The sequence below is a fragment of the Chiloscyllium plagiosum genome, unplaced genomic scaffold, assembly GCF_037043375.1.
Source record: "Chiloscyllium plagiosum isolate Xiang-an unplaced genomic scaffold, Cpla_swu_hap1 HiC_scaffold_9, whole genome shotgun sequence".
NCBI lineage: Eukaryota > Metazoa > Chordata > Chondrichthyes > Orectolobiformes > Hemiscylliidae > Chiloscyllium > Chiloscyllium plagiosum.
This window is the reverse complement of record NW_028270147.1, coordinates 36388549-36409019: the sequence shown is the minus strand read 5'-3', so window position 1 is coordinate 36409019 and position 20471 is coordinate 36388549. Positions and strand designations below refer to the sequence as shown.

General features: G+C 55.9%; 1 protein-coding gene across 2 annotated transcripts in view; it reads right to left on the bottom strand.

Moving 5' to 3' along the window:
* Positions 1 to 20471, bottom strand: part of urod (uroporphyrinogen decarboxylase) — a 60510-nt gene that overhangs the window by 21963 nt on the left and 18076 nt on the right. For both annotated transcript variants that reach the window (XM_087990542.1, XM_087990541.1), the window contains 4 exons: positions 11140 to 11202; positions 10087 to 10284; positions 9374 to 9535; positions 6100 to 6237 (listed from right to left, as the gene is read on the bottom strand). In XM_087990542.1, the coding sequence (XP_087846668.1) occupies positions 6100 to 6237; positions 9374 to 9535; positions 10087 to 10284; positions 11140 to 11202 (561 nt within the window). The remainder of the gene's footprint in view (positions 1 to 6099; positions 6238 to 9373; positions 9536 to 10086; positions 10285 to 11139; positions 11203 to 20471) is intronic.

The following is a 20471-nucleotide window of genomic DNA, read 5'->3' as shown; positions in this document are numbered from 1 at the left end:
TCAAATGAGGCAATGGAAAACTAAAAAAAATCTAGAAAATGTTTAAAAATCAAAATGAGACCCAAGGCCTGTTTGAAACTTCAAAGTGGAACAATACCTTTCTCATCATATCATGCATGATATATCCTTTCATCATACATTTGCCTCCTCTCCATGTTGTACCCTTCTTTCTACAGTCTAAACAGTGGAAAATACAGAATATTTCTTATAAACCTGCTAGCTGATTGATGGAAGAAGGTAAGTGGAAGGAGAAAAGAAACAAAATCAAGTATAAATAAAGTCACAAAATCTCATAGGTACATCATATCAAAGAGTTCTCAGCAATTTTTAAAATCATGTTCTACACAATTGTTCACCGATGCAAACAAAATAAACGTCAGGCAAGCTAAACTAGACATAGACAGTTATACCTTAAAATAATGGCGATGCATGCTTTTATTCATTCATGGGATGTGGGCATTGTGACTTATATTTGGAATCAAGAGTTTAAGGAAAGAACAAATATAGATTTTTGCAGGATGTTTAAACAGAATTAAATAATGCAACAGTTTCTAGTTGCCTCGACTTTTCAGTAAATAAAACTAAAATTCAAACAATTTGCCTATATACCTCAAAATCTATATCAAGGTGATCAAAATATAAAAACACTAAGGACAAACTTATTTATTTTTGATGGAATAGAATAGGACGTAGATGCTACTCTGGTAAATATTATCATTAATTCAGTGAAGAGCAGGTAGGTAAGTGACAGATGATTGGAAGAGCATGTATCTATTTCTCCTATTTAAAACAGTGAACAGATTAGAAAGAGCAGATGTAGGGAAGTTATTTTCCTTTGGTGGAAGAATCCAGAACAAGGAATCACAACATTAAATATAAAGCAAGGCTACTCAGGAGTATAATGAAGGTGCACTTATATCGAAAGAAAAATTGTCATGGTAATAGCAAATTCTCTCTTCCAAAAGGCTATGGATCCTAACTCAATTGAAATTTTCAAGGTGGAGATTAGCAGCATTTTAATTACAAAGATGTGAATCAAACTTAATGTTCAGGAAAATGGAGCAGAGATGCAGATCAGTCATGATTTATTGCAATGGTAGTCTGAGGAATAATAAATACCGTAACGTGGAAAATGTACATTGATTATTATGCTCCTGACTTTGCTTCCTTCAAGTGCTGCTATACTACCTCAGAATCAGTCTCAATTCCTTTCCTTCATAAAAACTTCAGTCTTTTCCACTGACTGCATCGCAACATTCTCGTTATAGTGTCATAGAGTCAGTCATACAGCATGGAAACAGACCCTTCAGTCCAACTAGCCCGCGCTGACCATGTCCCCACACTAAACCTAATCCCACGGGCCTGCATTTTGCCCTTATCCATCTCAACCTTTCTCACTCATATTTATCCAAATGTCTTTTCAATGTTGCAACTGTACCTGCATCCACCACTCCCCCGGCAGTTCATTCCACAAACAAATGACTATTTTAAAAAAGTTGCTTCTGATGTCCTTGTTAAAACTTTCTCCTCTCACCTTAAAAGTATGCCTTCTAGTTTTGAACTCTCCCACCAGAGGGAAAGGACACTTGCCATTTAAAAAAAATTCTTTCAGGGGATGTGGGCATCATTAGCTAGGCGAGCATTTATTGTCTAGAAGGGGAAGGTAAGTGAATATTACATTGCTGTGGGTCTGGAGTTATGTGTAGGCCAGACCAGGTAAGGATGATAGTTTCCTTCCCTAAAAGACATAAGTGAAGCAGATGGGTTTTTCTGACAATTGGCAATGGATTTATGGTCATTATTATGCTCTTAATTCCAGATATTTTCTCATTGAATTCAAATTCCACCATCTGCTGTGGCAGGATTCGAACCCAGGTCCCCAGAACATCTCTGGGTCTCTGGATTAACAGTCCATTGATAATACCACTAAGCCATCATCTCCCCCAATCACCTGATCTCTGCCCCTCACGAATTTATAAACCTCTATAAAAAGGTCACCCCTCAACGTCTGATGCTCCAGTGAAAAAAAATTCCCAACCTTTTTTATAACCCAAACCCTCATTCCTGACCAAATCCTGTAAATAATTTTTGAATCCACTCCAATTTAACAATATCATTCCTATAACAGTGACCAGAACTGCACACAGTATTCCAGATGAGCCCTCACCAACGTCCTGTAAAACCTCAAACTGACGTCCCAGCTTCAAAATGCAAAGATCTGAGCAATAAATGTCATCTTAACCACCCTGTCTACCTGTGACATAAATTTCAAAGAATTATGTACTTGAACCCTTAAGAGCTCTCTGTTCTACAACACTGTCCAGGCCTTACCATTAATTGTTTAAGTCTTGCCCTTGTTGGTGGTCTGAGATTAATAATAACTTATTCTAAGGTAATTTTATTACCTTAAAAATATTTCTTAGGAATGCTGCTTAAAATACGTTACTTCATTAAAGACTTCTCAGCACTTGAGAGATTGATTATAGCTTCTCTCTGGAATGACTTCCAAGCCCAGACTGAAAATGAAAGTCAGAATGTGGACAGTTCTCTCTCCAAACTGAATGCTCCTCTAATATCATCCTCTCACTTGGAATCATGGGTATTGTGGTTTTTAAAAGCTAATGGCTAATGACAAACCAATATATTTAACATCTTCCAGTAAACAATACTAACACACATTTTCTCTCAATTTCATCACAAAATCGATAACGTAAACTTCATTTTAAAGGCCTAAATCAGATCCCTACTCAGATCATGCTCCTCCAATGAATCTAAAGCAAGGCCTGCACATTCTGTCTACATCTCATTGCATTTAGGAAAGGGATCATCCTCATTGTCTGTCTCTTTAACTTCGCCAGAATCAACATATCCTGCTTGAGCTGTTAGTATGAAAAGGGTGCCCCGAAGTCCTCATACACTGAACAATCTGCCAATTTTAGTTATATATCCAGAAGGACTCTTACATTCCACTGAGCAGCTTTTCTTCCATCCCCTAGCACCAAATCACCCGTGTTTTTTTCCTCATCTATTAACCCCCACCATTAAATCTGATCAGGGCAATAAAATCAGCCAAGCATCTGATTCACCCGCAACTGAAGCAGTCTGAAAAACTCCCAAATCTCTTGCATCTTCTATTATGTTTAGCTGATACCTCAATAGATTCATGTGCTGAATGATCTACCCTCGTTCCAACACTGGTTCATATTACACTGCAACATTATGCGCAAAGTTATTTTATGGGATGTGGGTGGTGCTTTCAATCTCAAAATAGCCCTTAAACTACCTTCTCAAATGGCCTCACCAACTACTGTTTAAGAGTTGACCACTTTGCTGAGGGTCTGAGGTTGCAAATGGCCTAGGCCAGGATAAGGATGCCAGAGTTTCTTCCCAAAAAGACATCAATAAATCACATGGGTATTTACGCCAATTGATAGTTTTATGGTCATTGTTACTGACATTAATTTTCAATTCCAGGCACGAGACTCAGTACCAAATCCTGATGCATTCCACTGGGTAGGAGGCAAATTTTAAAGCATTCTTTGCCTGTATTTCTAAGCCAATCTGTGATCCACCTCAAGTATGACCCTTGATACAAATGAAACTTAATTTTAGCATGTCTCTAATGTGGCACCGAGGTATAGTACTGGATGTTCTTAAAATTGCAACAATGTTTGTAAGCTTTGTCACACTGTACTGATTCTGATACAAAATTGTTGTTTCAGTTCAATCTATAAAAAGTGCCTGGGTTATTTTTACTGCGCTTAGAAATCTTTGATTGTGTTATAAGGGAAGAGAATGTTTTTTCTTGTTTATCTTCATTTTCGTTGTTAATATAACTTTTGTTGTGTTTTGTTGTTAAAGAATGCAACTTTGCATCCTTCTATTTTAGTCAAAGATCACTTTGGGAATAAGAAACATTACAATCTACCTGCCTAGGTGTCGGCTGGGGATTGGACTTGTCCAGGTCTGACATCAAGCTGGGTATTACCCTATAATAATCAGAACCACTAGATCATAATAATTACAACTGCATAGATAGGTTGAGCTGAAGTTGGATAGAAGCTGGAACCATCCAGTTGAATTGAAGATGCAGGACTCAAGGTGAGAAGATAAGGAGACAGGATGTTAGTGTGGAGAATCTCTTGCCAAACTAAGTCATATAAGAAGGAAGGCAAGATTTCAGAGAAGCATCTTGTAGCCTTCTGGAGTTTAAGTGCTGATTGAGCAATTTCCCTGAATTGGTTTTGAGTGTCTACTCTAACATTTTCTAGAAGAATTCAGCAAGAAGCTGTCCAGAGAATTTTTTTGAGAGAGTCCTCTTACTGAGATATCAGAAATTAGAAAAACAGACCAAAGTAAACTAAATTTTTCAGTCTCTTAAAATTAGAACGGTTAGCTTTAAATATTGTGTTAAAGGAAATGGAAACTCTAGAAAAATAATGCTAATAAGACAAATTTTCTTCTGCTGCATTTCAAGCCTTCACAATGCGAGGTTAAAAAAACCCACTGCCATCACAAAATCCTGCTGCCTCTGCAAGACTTTGCTCAGTACTCTAACAGCACGTCAATCCTGAGAACTTGCAGCTCTGCAGACCTGTTCATTAAGTTTTTCAAATACAAGTTTAATATAAGATATGAATTCAATCCCATTTTCGATTACGTGAGAGAGCTTATTCCCCTTACTCATTTAAAAAAAACTTTTATTTTTAAATTGTGTGAAGTGTTGCGTCAGCTGGTTTTCCTGTGACAGCCCATCTGTTCAGATGAGGTTTTGATATTGTTATTGGGTTTTATATCAGCGTTCGCATTTAAATGAGGAGCTCCAAAGTGTTTTAAGGGGTGCAGGGGTCACTTTATGTATATGTAAAGGTGTGAGAGGAGAAAAGGAAAAAAAAAGCCAATTGCTGAGGAATTTCAAATCAAGAAGATAGATTACTCTACATTGTCTCCTGGGAGTAACTAATAGTGCATCATAAATTTAAATGAAATGAAAAGCAGCTGTCTAGGCAAAAAAAAACCCGACATGGACAGACTTGAGCATTCAGAACTGGGCTGCTCATTGTAATAGGGAACCTTTACTTTAGTGGTTTAAACTTTTCATTTCTGATCACTGGCTGTTTCAGACAAAGCAGAAAGAAAGATATTGCAAATACATTCAGTTTGCTATCCTCAACCAGACAAGCTTTATTTTCATTACAAACAGAACTTTATCGGATTACATTCTCCAAGACAGTTATTTCACATTCGCTGGAAAGGCTTCAATGATCAATCAGCAAGTGCACGAGTAAATGTTTAAGATTAATAAAGTTCCAAACTATGACTTACTGTCAAGCTAAGCACCTCTGCTGCTAAGTGCATACCTGCTTGTAAAATTGAAACATGAGGGGTGGCTTTATGGTGATTTACTCAAGTACTATCAGTGTTCCAGCTGAACAGTACTGAGTAAACGTCATCCCCTTCAAGATAGGAAACAATGGAGGATAAATTAAAAACGGTCCTGTGGACCAGTTATTCAGCATGAAAGTAGGATTAGATGCCTCAAATGTTTACTTTCCATATGGGATAGGGTGAGATGTCTATTGGGAGTCCCATTTGAACAGATGAGAACTGATAATGCTGGTGAGGGGCATTTGTTTAATGTCAACATTTTTTAAATAGCTGACCTAATCAAAGAGATTATGATCAAATTTTACATAGCAGCATAACCCATTCATGCAACACTCAATGTGTTCTGAAGACTGGATACCAAACTAGGCCGAAATTAAACAAGTAAGCTTTTACCAGCCCAGTGGACTAGAATGACATTTAGGCCTTCCCCAGGAAGAACAGAGATAGTGGGATGGAACATGGCTGAGCAATGTTGGTTATAGATCACTCTTTGAAATCACAATGGCAATTATCAAGACTATCAAAGATACACAGTTATAAACTGCACATATCAGGTCAAATAATGCACCAAGAAATGCAATCAGTTGTTGAAGGTCAATAGATTCTTTAATGGCTGAGTCAAGTAGGAAAAGAAAACAGGAGTTATTGAGGCAAAGGAGGACACGTCAGTAAATGTCTCCTACAGATGGTACCAGAGGATGAGAATCTTACCATTGGCACTTGATCCAGGCCCAAAACTTTCAGTTTTTCCTTCACTTGATGAGCAATCTCTCTGAGGTAAGGCAGCGAAAACTCGGTGAACTGCTCATTTCCTAGATGCCCGGCATGAGATTCAAAGACTTGCAGGGCCTAAAAAGAGACAGCTATGAGAAATTCCAGTAGGAAGGAGAACAACATTGACTTTTTACATGAGGAACTTTGGAAATAATTCTGGATAGGCTTAGTAACATTAGGGATTGAGAATTATTGTGCAATTTATGATCTCTCAACCTCCAATAAAGATATATCCATCTATCATTTTCAATATAACCCACAGATTTTGCATTCTTATTTCATTGAATAACTTCTAAATATCAAGGGTGTGGCACCTCAAATGGTAAAGGCAATGAATGCCAGCAAGGTATTGTTGAAGGCAGTATAATGAAGGCCTGATCGTCATACAATCGTCACCAGACATTAGCCAGCCTGACTAACTTTATCTCTCTAATCGAAGGACACCACATTCACACATTCAATTATCTTTCATGAAATCAGTTGATTGGTTCAAGGCTCACTCTGTATTCAGAGTACTTTGTTCTTTGTGGTTTAAAACCACACTAGGAAGTCAATGTTCACTTTTCATGCAGAAGGCTGGATGTTATGCATTGATAGGATATTTACTTGTAGCAGGCAACATAAATTTACATGGTGCTTTTACAATAGTAACAGGCTCCAAGGCCTTTTAATAGAGCATTATAAAGGTATGATATGAAATCACATAAGGGGGATTTGACAAGATGATGGAAATCTTCACCAATTGAGGAGATTTTATGGAGTGCGATGGAGGACAAAAGTAAGGTAGAGAAGTGGAGAGGTATAGGGACGGAATTCTTGAGCCTGAGGCTTAGGTAACTAAAGGCAAAACCACCAATGATGGTGCAAAGAGAAAGTGAGGACTGCAGATGCTAGAGATCAGAATCAAAAAGTTTGGTGTTGGAAAGGACAGCCGGTCAGGCAGCATCCAAAAAGGAGAGTTGACGTTTTGAGCATAAGTTCATTCCTGATGAAGAGCTTATGCTCAAGATGTCGACTCTCCTGCTCCTTGGAAGCTGCCTGACCGGCTGTGTTTTTCCAGCACTCCACGTTTTGACAATAGTGGAACAAGTACTGGTCAAAGCGTACAAGGGGAGATTGAATTAGACAAATGACAAATCTTGAAGATGATGCTGCACGGGATTAGAGCTAGGGAGAGGAAAGGCTACAAAGGGATTTCAAAACAAAAGACGACAATTTGAAAAATCAAGTTCAATTTTTCTCTTATCTAATGTTCATCTGTGCGTAACTCGTGTAAGGCACACTCAATGTGATTTAAAAACACGAATAATGGTGAATTGTTCTTCCTCCTTCTAACCTAATGGTACTGGAGATGTAATTGCAACTTTTTTCTTTACACATTCAAGGGATGAAAAATGTGTTGCTGGAAAAGCGCAGCAGGTCAGGCAGCATCCAAGGTGCAGGAGAATCGACGTTTTGGGCTGAAGAAGTGCTTATGCCCGAAACGTCAATTCCCCCGCTCCTTGGATGCTGCCTGACCTGCTGCGCTTTTCCAGCAACACATTTTTCAGCTCTGATCTCCAGCATCTGCAGTCCTCACTTTCTCCTACATTCAAGGGATGTAGACATTGCTGACTGTACCAGTATTTATTACCCATCCCTAATTGCCCCAGGGACAGTTAAGAGTCAATCACATTGCTGTGGGTCTGCAGTCACATGTCAGCCAGACCAGGTAAGGATGAATTACCGTCCGTAAATGACATTAGTAAACCAGATGGGTTTTTCCAACAATTGGGAATGGATTCATGGTAAGACTCTTAATTCTGGATTTTTATTGAATTCACAATTCCACCACCTCCCATGATAAGATTCAAACCTGGATCCCCAGAACATTTCCTGGGTCTCTGGATTAACAGTTTAGTGATAATACAACGAGGTCATCACCTCCACTGCTATCAGATGCAGCAGTGGAGCTATCAACCTTTACCGTGGATCAAACCTATAGAAATGTTTAGACTTTCAGGTCCCTAGACAAGCCAGAGCTACCTCTGCACATATTTTTTTTGTGAACTTGAGGGGTACAAGGGTTATGGGTAACAGGCAATAAAGTGGAGATGAAGCTAAGGTCTGATTAGCCATGGCCTTACTGAATGGCAGAGCAGGCCCAAGGAGCTCAATGGCTGACTCCTGCTTCTACTTACATTCTTCAAATGCAGACTGATAAGTCAACTAAAAATCCAATTCTTCACAAAATTCTTCGAAAATTGTTCAGCTAAAAATATCAAAGCTACTCACCAACGAGAATGGAGAAACTGTCTTAGATCAATCAAGTGATTGACAGAAGCTGACTCAGACTGACAATATCCCCATATAGACAAAGGTAAGTCAAGAGATACATTTGTTAATTCACCTGTTGATAGAGACTCATGTCACTGTAGCAATGCAGCCAAACAAAGATGGGTAACCCATCAATTCAGACCGGTACATGGCCAAATGGTAAAGTTCAATACCTGCAGGCTGGCCACTTGCAACTCTGCAACATTTGCTTGATGTTTGTTTCATGTATGCAGTATTCACCATATTATACATCTCCATGTAATGATGAGCACATCAGTAATATATTCCCAAAATGCTGATGCGAACAATATCAGCAATTCAATGAACAACTATTGCTCCTGTAAGAGAGCTTAATGACTGCAGTACCTTTACCTTAATATTTTGACGCATGTACTAAATGGCTCCACTTCAGAGAACAGTAAAATAAATCAAGACCAGCACGGCACTATTGAGATCAATCACTTCCAGTAATACAATTATTTAGCTTAAGGGTACTGCAGCTGCAAAGGTGTATAATTGTTATGTTGCATACCATTTGTAACAAGGTTAATTTTTAAGATTAAACACAAGTAATACAAGGCAATAGTTTGGGTTTTAACATCAACTTTCCTCAGGAGGAAACAATAAGGCTCTTAAGATCCAAAAGATCTTCATGAGCGTGTGAAATGCTGCCATCCAGTGGTGGTTTTGTAGCATTGCTAGTCCTGCCAATTGAAGCTAAAGTTAGTTTTTTCACAAGTCAAAGTCTTCACATAATTTTTTTCAAAATCAATTCCTAGACAAAAACAATAGATACTCCAGGGGTCTCTGCATCCAGAATGAGAAAAGGATCTTTACAGGAGAAAAAGCAACTGAAGCCTAGCGATTTTGTGGAAATTATAGGACCATTTGTTACCTGAGCACCTGATGTAACTTGCCCCACCAGATAGTCAACAATCACATTAGTTAGAATTTTCAGCAGCTTATGACTAGCCTCTGGAAACTGGTACAGCCAGCGTTTTGCTTTAGCCATTGTATTTGAGCCACCTCCTTCAATCATGTAAGCCATCAATGTCCACTAAAAGGAGAAAAATAACCATTAAATCACTGTCATCATTACTGTAAAGAAAGATTAGGTAAAGGCCACGGGCTTACATGCATTTAAAATGATTACAGCATCATCCATCATAACAAAAATTTCCCCCAAGTGATATGGGGAAGACTGGGAAAGTTTAGTGTGCACTCACATTATACCATTCTATAGATATCATGTATTTCACTTGAGTTATCATTATACTATGTAGCAATATCCAATTGGTCACCTGGTCTTAAAAGGTGATTTTTTTCTGACTAAGTCAGCTGACACTGGTCTTAAATATCTCAATTGTAATTGATTGGACTCACAGGAAAACATACATATGGTATAATATTTCATAAAACGATAAAGGAACGTGTAATTCACACATTGGATTTTACAGTTTATAAAATAAAAGTTTGTAAATTCTACAAGCCACATCAGCTGAAACATCAAACCTCCTTTCGTTGGTTTAATTTCATGGTTGAATCCTTCACCATGCAAACATGGTATAATTAAAACATCATTAACGTCAGGATCTTTCCCCAACATACCGGGGCTCCAGAGAAGCCGATAAGAGGCACTTTTCCCTTTAGTTCGTAGCGGGTTAATTTTATAGCCTGGAACACATATGCCAGCTCCTGTGCCACATCTACATTCTCCTGCAACTTGACAAGATCCCCAGGCTCGTTCAGTGGGTCTGGAAATGTTGGTCCTTTTCCTGGAACCATGGTAACCTCCATCCCCAATGCCTGAAAAAGATTTTATCCCCCCAAGCATTTCATTATTTGAAAAATATGGTGTTCAGAAATAAAAGAAAAGCATTACCTATACTTAATAACATCATAAACAGATACAGTCACATTTTAGCTTGGCAAAACCTGAGTACTCAGCAGCCAAATCCCAGATTTTTTTCTCCACTAGCTCAGCTGTTGTTCAAAACTAATCTAAAATGTTTTAAAAAAAACTCGACAATAGTATCCTTGATTCAAATCTTCAACATACCTGAACTCTTGTTCAGATATTTTCTAATTATCATGTTCAGTGTAGTTATTACTGGAACAGACAAGACTTAAAGTCATGCTCCTGGCCCAGAGGAAGGGGCACTACCACATTACTCACTTGCAGTGTCTAAGGAGTTGCTTTAGACAGAAGAAATAGCTGCTCTGTAAACTTGCAGGAGCATCCTTCATCAGCAAATGGTAGCACTGTTAAACCATACTCTCTGGCTTAGTGAAAATTGCTTTTTAATCTTTGTCTGAACCCCAGCCACATGGGTAGCAATACAATTGACAAATAAAATCTCACTGAATTTATGATATTGCTTTTGGGTCAGCAATGTACTGAGTTAGAGACAAATGACACATGTGTGAGATTCTATGGGGCAAGTGATTATAACGTGGGGAGAAATTGCCATACTTCAATTAAGGAGTGGTCTAAACTGAGGTAAAATCAGATTATTCATTCGTACAGCGCAACCAGGAATAAGGAAGAAAACAAAACTAGCTCAATCTAAAAACCTCAATGCTTCATGGTTAATAGATATATATTTATGCAATGGAAAGAATCGCAGTTCCATACAGACATATGTGTTCCAAATGCCCTACCTGGGGTATCACTAGAATGTCAGAGAAAATGATAGCAGCATCCAGCGGGAATCTTCGAAGAGGCTGATATTGTAAACAGGAAAAAGATGTTAGTTATATAGTTTCATGACATACACAACCCCAAATTCAAGAATGATCACAAAATTTAGTAGAATGAGGTTTTACATTCACAGCAAGGTGGATAACCATAGTTCATGGACAGAGCGCGCGCGGGCGAGAGCGAGGGCGCGGGGCGGGAGAGCGAGGGCGCGGGGCGGGAGAGCGAGGGCGCGGGGCGGGAGAGCGAGGGCGCGGGGCGGGAGAGCGAGGGCGCGGGGCGGGAGAGCGAGGGCGCGGGGCGGGAGAGCGAGGGCGCGGGGCGGGAGAGCGAGGGCGCGGGGCGGGAGAGCGAGGGCGCGGGGCGGGAGAGCGAGGGCGCGGGGCGGGAGAGCGAGGGGGCGCGGCGGGGCGGGAGAGCGAGGGGGCGCGCGCGGGGCGGGAGAGCGAGGGGGCGCGCGCGGGGCGGGAGAGCGAGGGGGCGCGCGCGGGGCGGGAGAGCGAGGGGGCGCGCGCGGGGCGGGAGAGCGAGGGGGCGCGCGCGGGGCGGGAGAGCGAGGGGGCGCGCGCGGGGCGGGAGAGCGAGGGGGCGCGCGCGGGGCGGGAGAGCGAGGGGGCGCGCGCGGGGCGGGAGAGCGAGGGGGCGCGCGCGGGGCGGGAGAGCGAGGGGGCGCGCGCGGGGCGGGAGAGCGAGGGGGCGCGCGCGGGGCGGGAGAGCGAGGGGGCGCGGCGGGGCGGGAGAGCGAGGGGGCGCGCGCGGGGCGGGAGAGCGAGGGGGCGCGCGCGGGGCGGGAGAGCGAGGGGGCGCGCGCGGGGCGGGAGAGCGAGGGGGCGCGCGCGGGGCGGGAGAGCGAGGGCGCGCGCGGGGCGGGGGGGAGAGGGAGCGCGCGCGGGGCGGGAGCGGGCGGGCGGGGGGGAGAGGGAGCGGGAGCGGGCGGGGGAGGGAGAGAGAGCGGGAGCGGGCGGGGGGGGGAGGGAGAGAGAGTGGGAGTGGGCGGGCGGGGGAGGGAGAGAGAGAGCGGGAGAGGGCGGGCGGGGGAGGGAGAGAGAGCGGGAGCGGGCGGGGGAGGGAGAGAGAGCGGGAGCGGGCGGGGGGGGGAGGGAGAGAGAGTGGGAGTGGGCGGGCGGGGGAGGGAGAGAGAGCGGGAGCGGGGGAGGGAGAGAGAGTGGGAGTGGGCGGGCGGGGGAGGGAGAGAGAGAGCGGGAGAGGGCGGGCGGGGGAGGGAGAGAGAGCGGGAGAGGGCGGGCGGGGGAGGGAGAGAGAGCGGGAGCGGGCGGGCGGGGGAGGGAGAGAGAGCGGGAGCGGGAGCGGGCGGGGGAGGGAGAGGGAGCGGGAGAGAGAGCGGGAGAGGGAGCGCGCGGGGGAGAGGGAGCGGGAGCGGGCGGGCGGGGGAGGGAGAGGGAGAGGGAGAGGGAGAGGGAGCGGGAGGGAGAGGGAGAGGGAGAGGGAGCGGGCGGGCGGGGGAGGGAGAGGGAGAGGGAGAGGGAGCGGGAGCGGGCGGGGGAGGGAGAGAGAGCGGGAGCGGGGGGGGGAGGGAGAGGGAGCGCGCGCGGGGCGGGAGCGGGCGGGCGGGGGGGAGAGGGAGCGGGAGAGGGAGCGCGGGGGGGAGAGGGAGCGGGAGCGGGCGGGCGGGGGAGGGAGAGGGAGCGGGAGCGGGCGGGCGGGGGAGGGAGAGGGAGAGGGAGCGGGCGGGCGGGGGAGGGAGAGGGAGCGGGCGGGCGGGGGAGGGAGAGGGAGAGGGAGCGGGCGGGCGGGGGAGGGAGAGGGGGAGGGAGAGGGAGAGGGAGCGGGCGGGCGGGGGAGGGAGAGGGAGCGGGAGCGGGCGGGCGGGGGAGGGAGAGGGAGCGCGCGCGGGGCGGGAGCGGGCGGGCGGGGGCGAGAGGGAGCGGGAGCGGGCGGGCGGGGGAGGGAGAGGGAGCGCGCGCGGGGCGGGAGCGGGCGGGCGGGGGCGAGAGGGAGCGGGAGCGGGCGGGCGGGGGGGGAGAGGGAGCGGGAGCGGGCGGGGGAGGGACAGAGAGCGGGAGCGGGCGGGCGGGGGGGAGCGGGAGCGGGCGGGCGGGGGAGGGAGAGGGAGAGGGAGAGGGAGCGGGCGGGGGAGGGAGAGGGAGCGGGAGCGGGCGGGGGAGAGAGAGCGGGAGCGGGCGGGCGGGGGAGGGAGAGAGAGCGGGAGCGGGCGGGCGGGGGAGGGAGAGAGAGCGGGAGCGGGCGGGCGGGGGAGGGAGAGAGAGCGGGAGCGGGCGGGCGGGGGAGGGAGAGAGAGCGGGAGCGGGCGGGCGGGGGAGGGAGAGAGAGCGGGAGCGGGCGGGCGGGGGAGGGAGAGAGAGAGCGGGAGCGGGCGGGCGGGGGAGGGAGAGAGAGCGGGAGCGGGCGGGCGGGGGAGGGAGAGAGCGCGGGAGCGGGCGGGCGGGGGAGGGAGAGAGAGCGGGAGCGGGCGGGCGGGGGAGGGAGAGAGAGCGGGAGCGGGCGGGCGGGGGAGGGAGAGAGAGCGGGAGCGGGCGGGCGGGGGAGGGAGAGAGAGCGGGAGCGGGCGGGCGGGGGAGGGAGAGAGAGCGGGAGCGGGCGGGCGGGGGAGGGAGAGAGAGCGGGAGCGGGCGGGCGGGGGAGGGAGAGAGAGCGGGCGGGCGGGGGAGGGAGAGGGAGCGGGAGCGGGAGCGGGCGGGCGGGGGGGAGAGGGAGCGGGAGCGGGCGGGCGGGGGAGGGAGAGGGTGCGGGAGCGGGCGGGCGGGGGAGGGAGAGGGAGCGGGCGGGCGGGGGAGGGAGAGGGAGAGGGAGCGGAAGCGGGAGCGGGAGCGGGAGCGGGAGCGGGAGCGGGAGCGGGAGCGGGAGAGGGAGAGGGAGAGGGAGCGGGAGCGGGAGCGGGAGCGGGAGCGGGAGCGGGAGCGGGCGGGGGAGGGAGAGAGAGCGGGAGCGGGCGGGCGGGGGAGGGAGAGGGAGCGCGCGCGGGGCGGGAGCGGGCGGGCGGGGGGGAGAGGGAGCGGGAGCGGGCGGGCGGGGGGGAGAGGGAGCGGGAGCGGGCGGGCGGGGGAGGGAGAGGGAGCGGGAGCGGGCGGGCGGGGGAGGGAGAGGGAGCGGGAGCGGGCGGGCGGGGGAGGGAGAGGGAGAGGGAGCGGGCGGGCGGGGGAGGGAGAGGGAGCGGGAGCGGGCGGGCGGGGGAGGGAGAGGGAGCGGGAGCGGGCGGGCGGGGGAGGGAGAGGGAGCGGGAGCGGGAGCGGGCGGGCGGGGGAGGGAGCGGGAGCGGGAGCGGGCGGGCGGGGGGGAGAGGGAGCGGGAGCGGGCGGGGGGGAGAGGGAGCGGGAGCGGGCGGGCGGGAGAGGGAGCGGGAGCGGGCGGGCGGGGGGGGAGAGGGAGCGGGAGCGGGCGGGCGGGGAGGGAGAGAGAGCGGGAGCGGGCGGGCGGGGGGGAGAGGGAGCGGGAGCGGGCGGGCGGGGGGGAGAGGGAGCGGGCAGGCGGGGGGGAGAGGGAGCGGGAGCGGGCGGGCGGGGGGGAGAGGGAGCGGGCAGGCGGGGGGGAGGGGGAGAGGGAGCGGGCAGGCGGGGGGGAGAGGGAGCGGGAGCGGGCGGGCGGGGGGGAGAGGGAGCGGGAGGGCGGGGGGGAGAGGGAGCGGGAGCGGGCGGGCGGGGGGGAGAGGGAGCGGGAGCGGGCGGGCGGGGAGGGAGAGAGAGCGGGAGCGGGCGGGCGGGGGGGAGAGGGAGCGGGAGCGGGCGGGCGGGGGGGAGAGGGAGCGGGCAGGCGGGGGGGAGAGGGAGCGGAAGCGGGCGGGCGGGGGGGAGAGGGAGCAGGCAGGCGGGGGGGAGAGGGAGCGGGAGCGGGCGGGCGGGGGAGGGGGAGCGGGCGGGCGGGGGAGGGAGAGAGAGCGGGAGCGGGCGGGCGGGGAGGGAGAGAGAGCGGGAGCGGGCGGGCGGGGGGGAGAGGGAGCGGGCAGGCGGGGGGGAGAGGGAGAGGAGCGGGCGGGCGGGGGAGGGGGAGCGGGCGGGCGGGGGAGGGAGAGGGAGCGGGAGCGGGCGGGCGGGGGGGGAGAGGGAGTGCGCGCGGGGCGGGAGCAGGCGGGCGGGGGGGAGAGGGAGCGGGGGCGGGCGGGGGGGAGAGGGAGCGGGAGCGGGCGGGCGGGGGGGAGAGGGAGCGGGAGCGGGCGGGCGGGGGGAGAGGGAGCGGGAGCGGGCGGGCGGGGGGGAGAGGGAGCGGGAGCGGGCGGGCGGGGGGAGAGGGAGCGGGAGCGGGCGGGCGGGGGAGGGGGAGCGGGCGGGCGGGGGAGGGAGAGGGAGCGGGAGGGCGGGGGGGGAGGGAGCGGGAGCGGGCGGGCGGGGGAGGGAGAGGGAGCGGGAGGGCGGGGGGGGAGGGAGCGGGAGCGGGCGGGCGGGGGAGGGAGAGAGAGAGCGGGAGCGGGCGGGCGGGGGAGGGAGAGAGAGCGGGAGCGGGCGGGCGGGGGAGGGAGAGAGAGCGGGAGCGGGCGGGCGGGGGAGGGAGAGAGAGCGGGAGCGGGCGGGCGGGGGAGGGAGAGAGAGCGGGAGCGGGCGGGCGGGGGAGGGAGAGAGAGCGGGAGCGGGCGGGCGGGGGAGGGAGAGAGAGCGGGAGCGGGCGGGCGGGGGAGGGAGAGAGAGCGGGAGCGGGCGGGCGGGGGAGGGAGAGAGAGCGGGAGCGGGCGGGCGGGGGAGGGAGAGAGAGCGGGAGCGGGCGGGCGGGGGAGGGAGAGAGAGCGGGAGCGGGCGGGCGGGGGAGGGAGAGAGAGCGGGAGCGGGCGGGCGGGGGAGGGAGAGAGAGCGGGAGCGGGCGGGCGGGGGAGGGAGAGAGAGCGGGAGCGGGCGGGCGGGGGAGGGAGAGAGAGCGGGAGCGGGTCGGGCGGGGAGGGAGAGAGAGCGGGAGCGGGCGGGCGGGGGAGGGAGAGAGAGCGGGAGCGGGCGGGCGGGGGAGGGAGAGAGAGCGGGAGCGGGCGGGCGGGGAGGGAGAGAGAGCGGGAGCGGGCGGGCGGGGGAGGGAGAGAGAGCGGGAGCGGGCGGGCGGGGGAGGGAGAGAGAGCGGGAGCGGGCGGGCGGGGGAGGGAGAGAGAGCGGAGCGGGCGGGCGGGGGAGGGAGAGAGAGCGGGAGCGGCGGGCGGGGGAGGGAGAGAGAGCGGGAGCGGGCGGGCGGGGAGGGAGGAGAGAGGCGGGAGCGGGCGGGCGGGGGAGGGAGAGAGAGCGGGAGCGGGCGGGCGGGGAGGGAGAGAGAGCGGAGCGGCGGCGGGGGAGGGAGAAGAGCGGGAGCGGGCGGGCGGGGGAGGGAGAGAGAGCGGAGCGGGCGGGCGGGGGAGGGAGAGAGAGCGGAGCGGGCGGGCGGGGGAGGAGAGAGAGCGGGAGCGGGCGGGCGGGGGAGGGAGAGAGAGCGGGAGCGGCGGGCGGGGGAGGGAGAGAGAGCGGGAGCGGGCGGGCGGGGGAGGGAGAGAGAGCGGGAGCGGGCGGGCGGGGAGGGAGAGAGAGCGGGAGCGGGCGGGCGGGGGAGGGAGAGAGAGCGGGAGCGGGCGGGCGGGGAGGGAGAGAGAGCGGAGCTGCGGGCGGGCGGGGAGGGAGAGAGAGCGGGAGCGGGCGGGCGGGGGAGGGAGAGAGAGAGCGGGAGCGGGCGGGCGGGGGAGGGAGAGAGAGAGCGGGAGCGGGCGGGCGGGGGAGGGAGAGAGAGAGCGGGAGCGGGCGGGCGGGGAGGGAGAGAGAGAGCGGGAGCGGCGGGCGGGGGAGGGAGAGAGAGAGCGGGAGCGGGCGGGCGGGGGAGGGAGAGAGAGAGCGGGAGCGGCGGGCGGGGAGGAGAGAGAGAGCGGGAGCGGGCGGGCGGGGGAGGGAGAGAGAGAGCGGAGCGGGCGGGCGGGGGAGGGAGAGAGAGAGCGGGAGCGGGCGGGGCGGGGGAGGGAGAGAGAGAGCGGGAGCGGGCGGGCGGGGGAGGGAGAGAGAGAGCGGGAGAGGGCGGGCGGGGAGGGAGAGAGAGAGCGCGCGAGCGAGAGAGAGAGCGCGCGAGCGAGAGAGAGAGCGCGCGAGCGAGAGAGAGAGCGCGCGAGCGAGAGAGAGAGCGCGCGAGCGAGAGAGAGAGCGCGCGAGGCGGAGAGAGAGAGCGCGCGAGCGAGAGAGAGAGCGCGCGAGCGAGAGAGAGAGCGCGCGAGCGAGAGAGAGAGCGCGCGAGCGAGAGAGAGAGCGCGCGAGCGAGAGAGAGAGCGCGCGAGGCGAGAGAGAGAGCGCGCGAGCGAGAGAGAGAGCGCGCGAGCGAGAGAGAGAGCGCGCGAGCGAGAGAGAGCGCGCGAGCGAGAGAGAGAGCGCGCGAGCGAGAGAGAGGAGCGCGCGAGCGAGAGAGAGAGCGCTGCGAGCGAGAGAGAGAGAGCGCGAGAGGAGAGAGAGAGCGCGAGCGAGAGAGAGAGAGCGCGAGCGAGAGAGAGAGAGCGCGCGAGCGAGAGAGAGAGGCGCGCGCGAGCGAGAGAGAGAGAGCGCGCGAGCGAGAGAGAGAGAGCGCGCGAGCGAGAGAGAGAGCGAGAGAGAGAGCGAGCGAGAGAGAGAGAGAGCGCTGGCGAGCGAGAGAGAGAGCGCGCGAGCGAGAGAGAGAGAGCGCGCGAGCGAGAGAGAGAGAGCGCGCGAGCGAGAGAGAGCGCGCGAGCGAGTGAGAGAGAGCGCGGGAGCGAGGCGAGAGCGCGCGAGCGAGAGAGAGGAGAGCCGCGAGCGAGAGAGAGAGCGCGGAGCGAGAGAGAGAGCCGCGAGCGAGAGAGCGCGCGAGCGAGGCGAGAGAGCGCGCGAGGCGAGCGAGAGAGCGCGCGAGCGAGAGAGAGAGCGCGCGAGCGAGAGAGAGAGAGCGCGAGCGAGAGAGAGCGCGAGGAGAGAGAGAGCGCGCGAGCGAGAGAGAGAGCGCGCGAGCGAGAGAGAGAGCGCGCGAGCGAGAGAGAGAGCGCGAAGAGAGGCCGCGAGCGAGAGAGAGAGCGCGCGAGGAGAGAGAGAGCGCGCGAGCGAGAGAGAGAGCGCGCGAGCGAGAGAGAGAGCGCGCGAGCGAGAGAGAGAGCGCGAGCGAGAGAGAGAGCGCGCGAGCGAGAGAGAGAGCGCGCGAGCGAGAGAGAGAGCGCGCGAGCGAGAGAGAGAGCGCGCGAGCGAGAGAGAGAGCGCGCGAGCGAGAGAGAGAGCGCGCGAGGCGAGAGAGAGAGAGCGCGAGCGAGAGAGAGAGCCGCGAGCGAGAGAGAGAGAGCGCGCGAGCGAGAGAGAGAGAGCGCGCGAGCGAGAGAGAGAGAGCGCGCGAGCGAGAGAGAGAGAGAGCGCGCGAGCGAGAGAGAGAGAGCGCGCGAGCGAGAGAGAGAGAGCCGCGCGAGCGAGAGAGAGAAGAGCGCGCGAGCGAGAGAGAGAGGAGAGCACGCGCGAGCGAGAGAGAGAGCACGCGCGAGCGAGAGAGAGAGCACGCGCGAGCGAGAGAAGAGAGCACGCGCCGAGCGAGAGAGAGAGCACGCGCGAGCGAGAGAGAGAGCACGCGCGAGCGAGAGAGAGAGCACGCGCGAGCGAGAGAGAGAGCACGCGCGAGCGAGAGAGAGAGCACGCGCGAGCGAGAGAGAGAGCACGCGCGAGCGAGAGAGAGAGCACGCGCGAGCGAGAGAGAGAGCACGCGCGAGCGAGAGAGAGAGAGCACGCGCGAGCGAGAGAGAGAGGCACGCGCGAGCGAGAGAGAGAGCACGCGCGAGCGAGAGATAGAGCACGCGCGAGCGAGAGAGAGCGCGCGAGCGAGAGAGAGAGCGCGCGAGCGAGAGGAGAGAGCGCGCGAGCGAGAGAGAGAGAGCGCGCGAGCGAGAGCGAGAGAGCGCGCGAGCGAGAGCGAGAGAGCGCGCGAGCGAGAGCGAGGAGAGAGCGCGCGAGCGAGAGCGAGAGAGCGCGCGAGCGAGAGCGAGAGAGCGCGCGAGCGAGCGAGAGAGCGCGCGAGCGAGAGCGAGAGGAGCGCGCGGAGCGAGAGAGAGAGCGCGCGAGCGAGAGAGAGAGGCGCGGCGAGCGGAGGAGAAGAGAGCGCGGCGAGCGGAGAGAGGAGAGAAGCGCGCGAGCGAGAGAGAGAGAGCGCGCGAGCGAGAGAGAGAGAGCGCGCGAGCGAGAGAGAGAGAGCGCGCGAGCGAGGAGAGAGAGAGCGCGCGAGCGAGAGAGAGCGCGGCGAGCGAGAGAGAGAGAGCGCGGCGAGCGAGAGAGAGAGAGCGACGAGCGAGCGAGAGAGAGAGAGCGCGCGAGCGAGAGAGAGAGAGCGCGCGAGCGAGAGAGAGAGAGAGAGAGGCGCGCGAGCGAGAGAGAGAGAGCGCGCGAGCGAGAGAGAGAGAGCACGCGAGCGAGAGAGAGAGCACGCGCGAGCGAGAGAGAGAGCACGCGCGAGCGAGAGAGAGAGCAGCGCGCGAGCGAGAGAGAGAGCTCGCGCGAGCGAGAGAGAGAGCGCGCGCGAGCGAGAGAGAGAGAGCGCGCGAGCGAGAGAGAGAGCGGCGCGCGAGCGAGAGAGAGAGAGCGCGCGAGCGAGAGAGAGAGCGCGCGCGAGCGAGAGAGAGAGCGCGCGAGCGAGCGAGAGAGCGCGCGAGCGAGCGAGAGAGCGCGCGAGCGAGCGAGGAGAGAGAGCGCGCGAGCGAGAGAGAGAGCGCGCGAGCGAGAGAGAGAGCGCGAGCGAGGAGCCGAGAGAGAGAGCGCGCGAGCGAGAGAGAGAGAGCTAGCGAGTGCGAGAGGAGAGCGCGAGAGCGAGAGAGAGCGCGCGAGCGAGAGAGAGAGAGCGCGCGCGAGCGAGAGAGAGAGAGAGAGCGCGCGAGCGAGAGAGAGAGAGAGCGCGCGAGCGAGAGAGAGAGAGCGCGCGAGCGAGCGAGAGAGAGAGAGCGCGCGAGCGAGAGGAGAGAGAGAGCGCGCGCGAGCGAGAGAGAGAGAGCGCGCGCGAGCGAGCGAGAGAGAGCGCGCGCGAGAGCGAGCGAGAGAGAGAGAGCGCGGCGAGCGAGAGTGAGCCGCGAGCGAGAGAGGAGTGAGCCGCGCGAGCGAGAGAGAGAGAGCGCGCGAGCGAGAGAGAGAGAGCCGCGAGCGAGAGAGAGAGAGCCGCGAGCGAGAGAGAGAGAGCCGCGAGCGACGAGAGAGAGAGCCGCGAGCGAGAGAGAGTGGGCGCGCGAGCGAGAGAGAGAGCGCGCGTGAGCGAGAGAGAGAGCGAGCGAGCGAGAGAGCGCCGAGCGAGCGAGAGAGAGAGCGCAGCGAGCGAGCGAGAGAGAGAGAGCGCGAGAGCGAGAGTGAGCCGAGCGAGCGAGGAGCGAGGGAGAGAGCGCGCGAGCGAGAGAGAGAGAGCCGCGAGCGAGAGAGAGAGAGCCGCGAGCGAG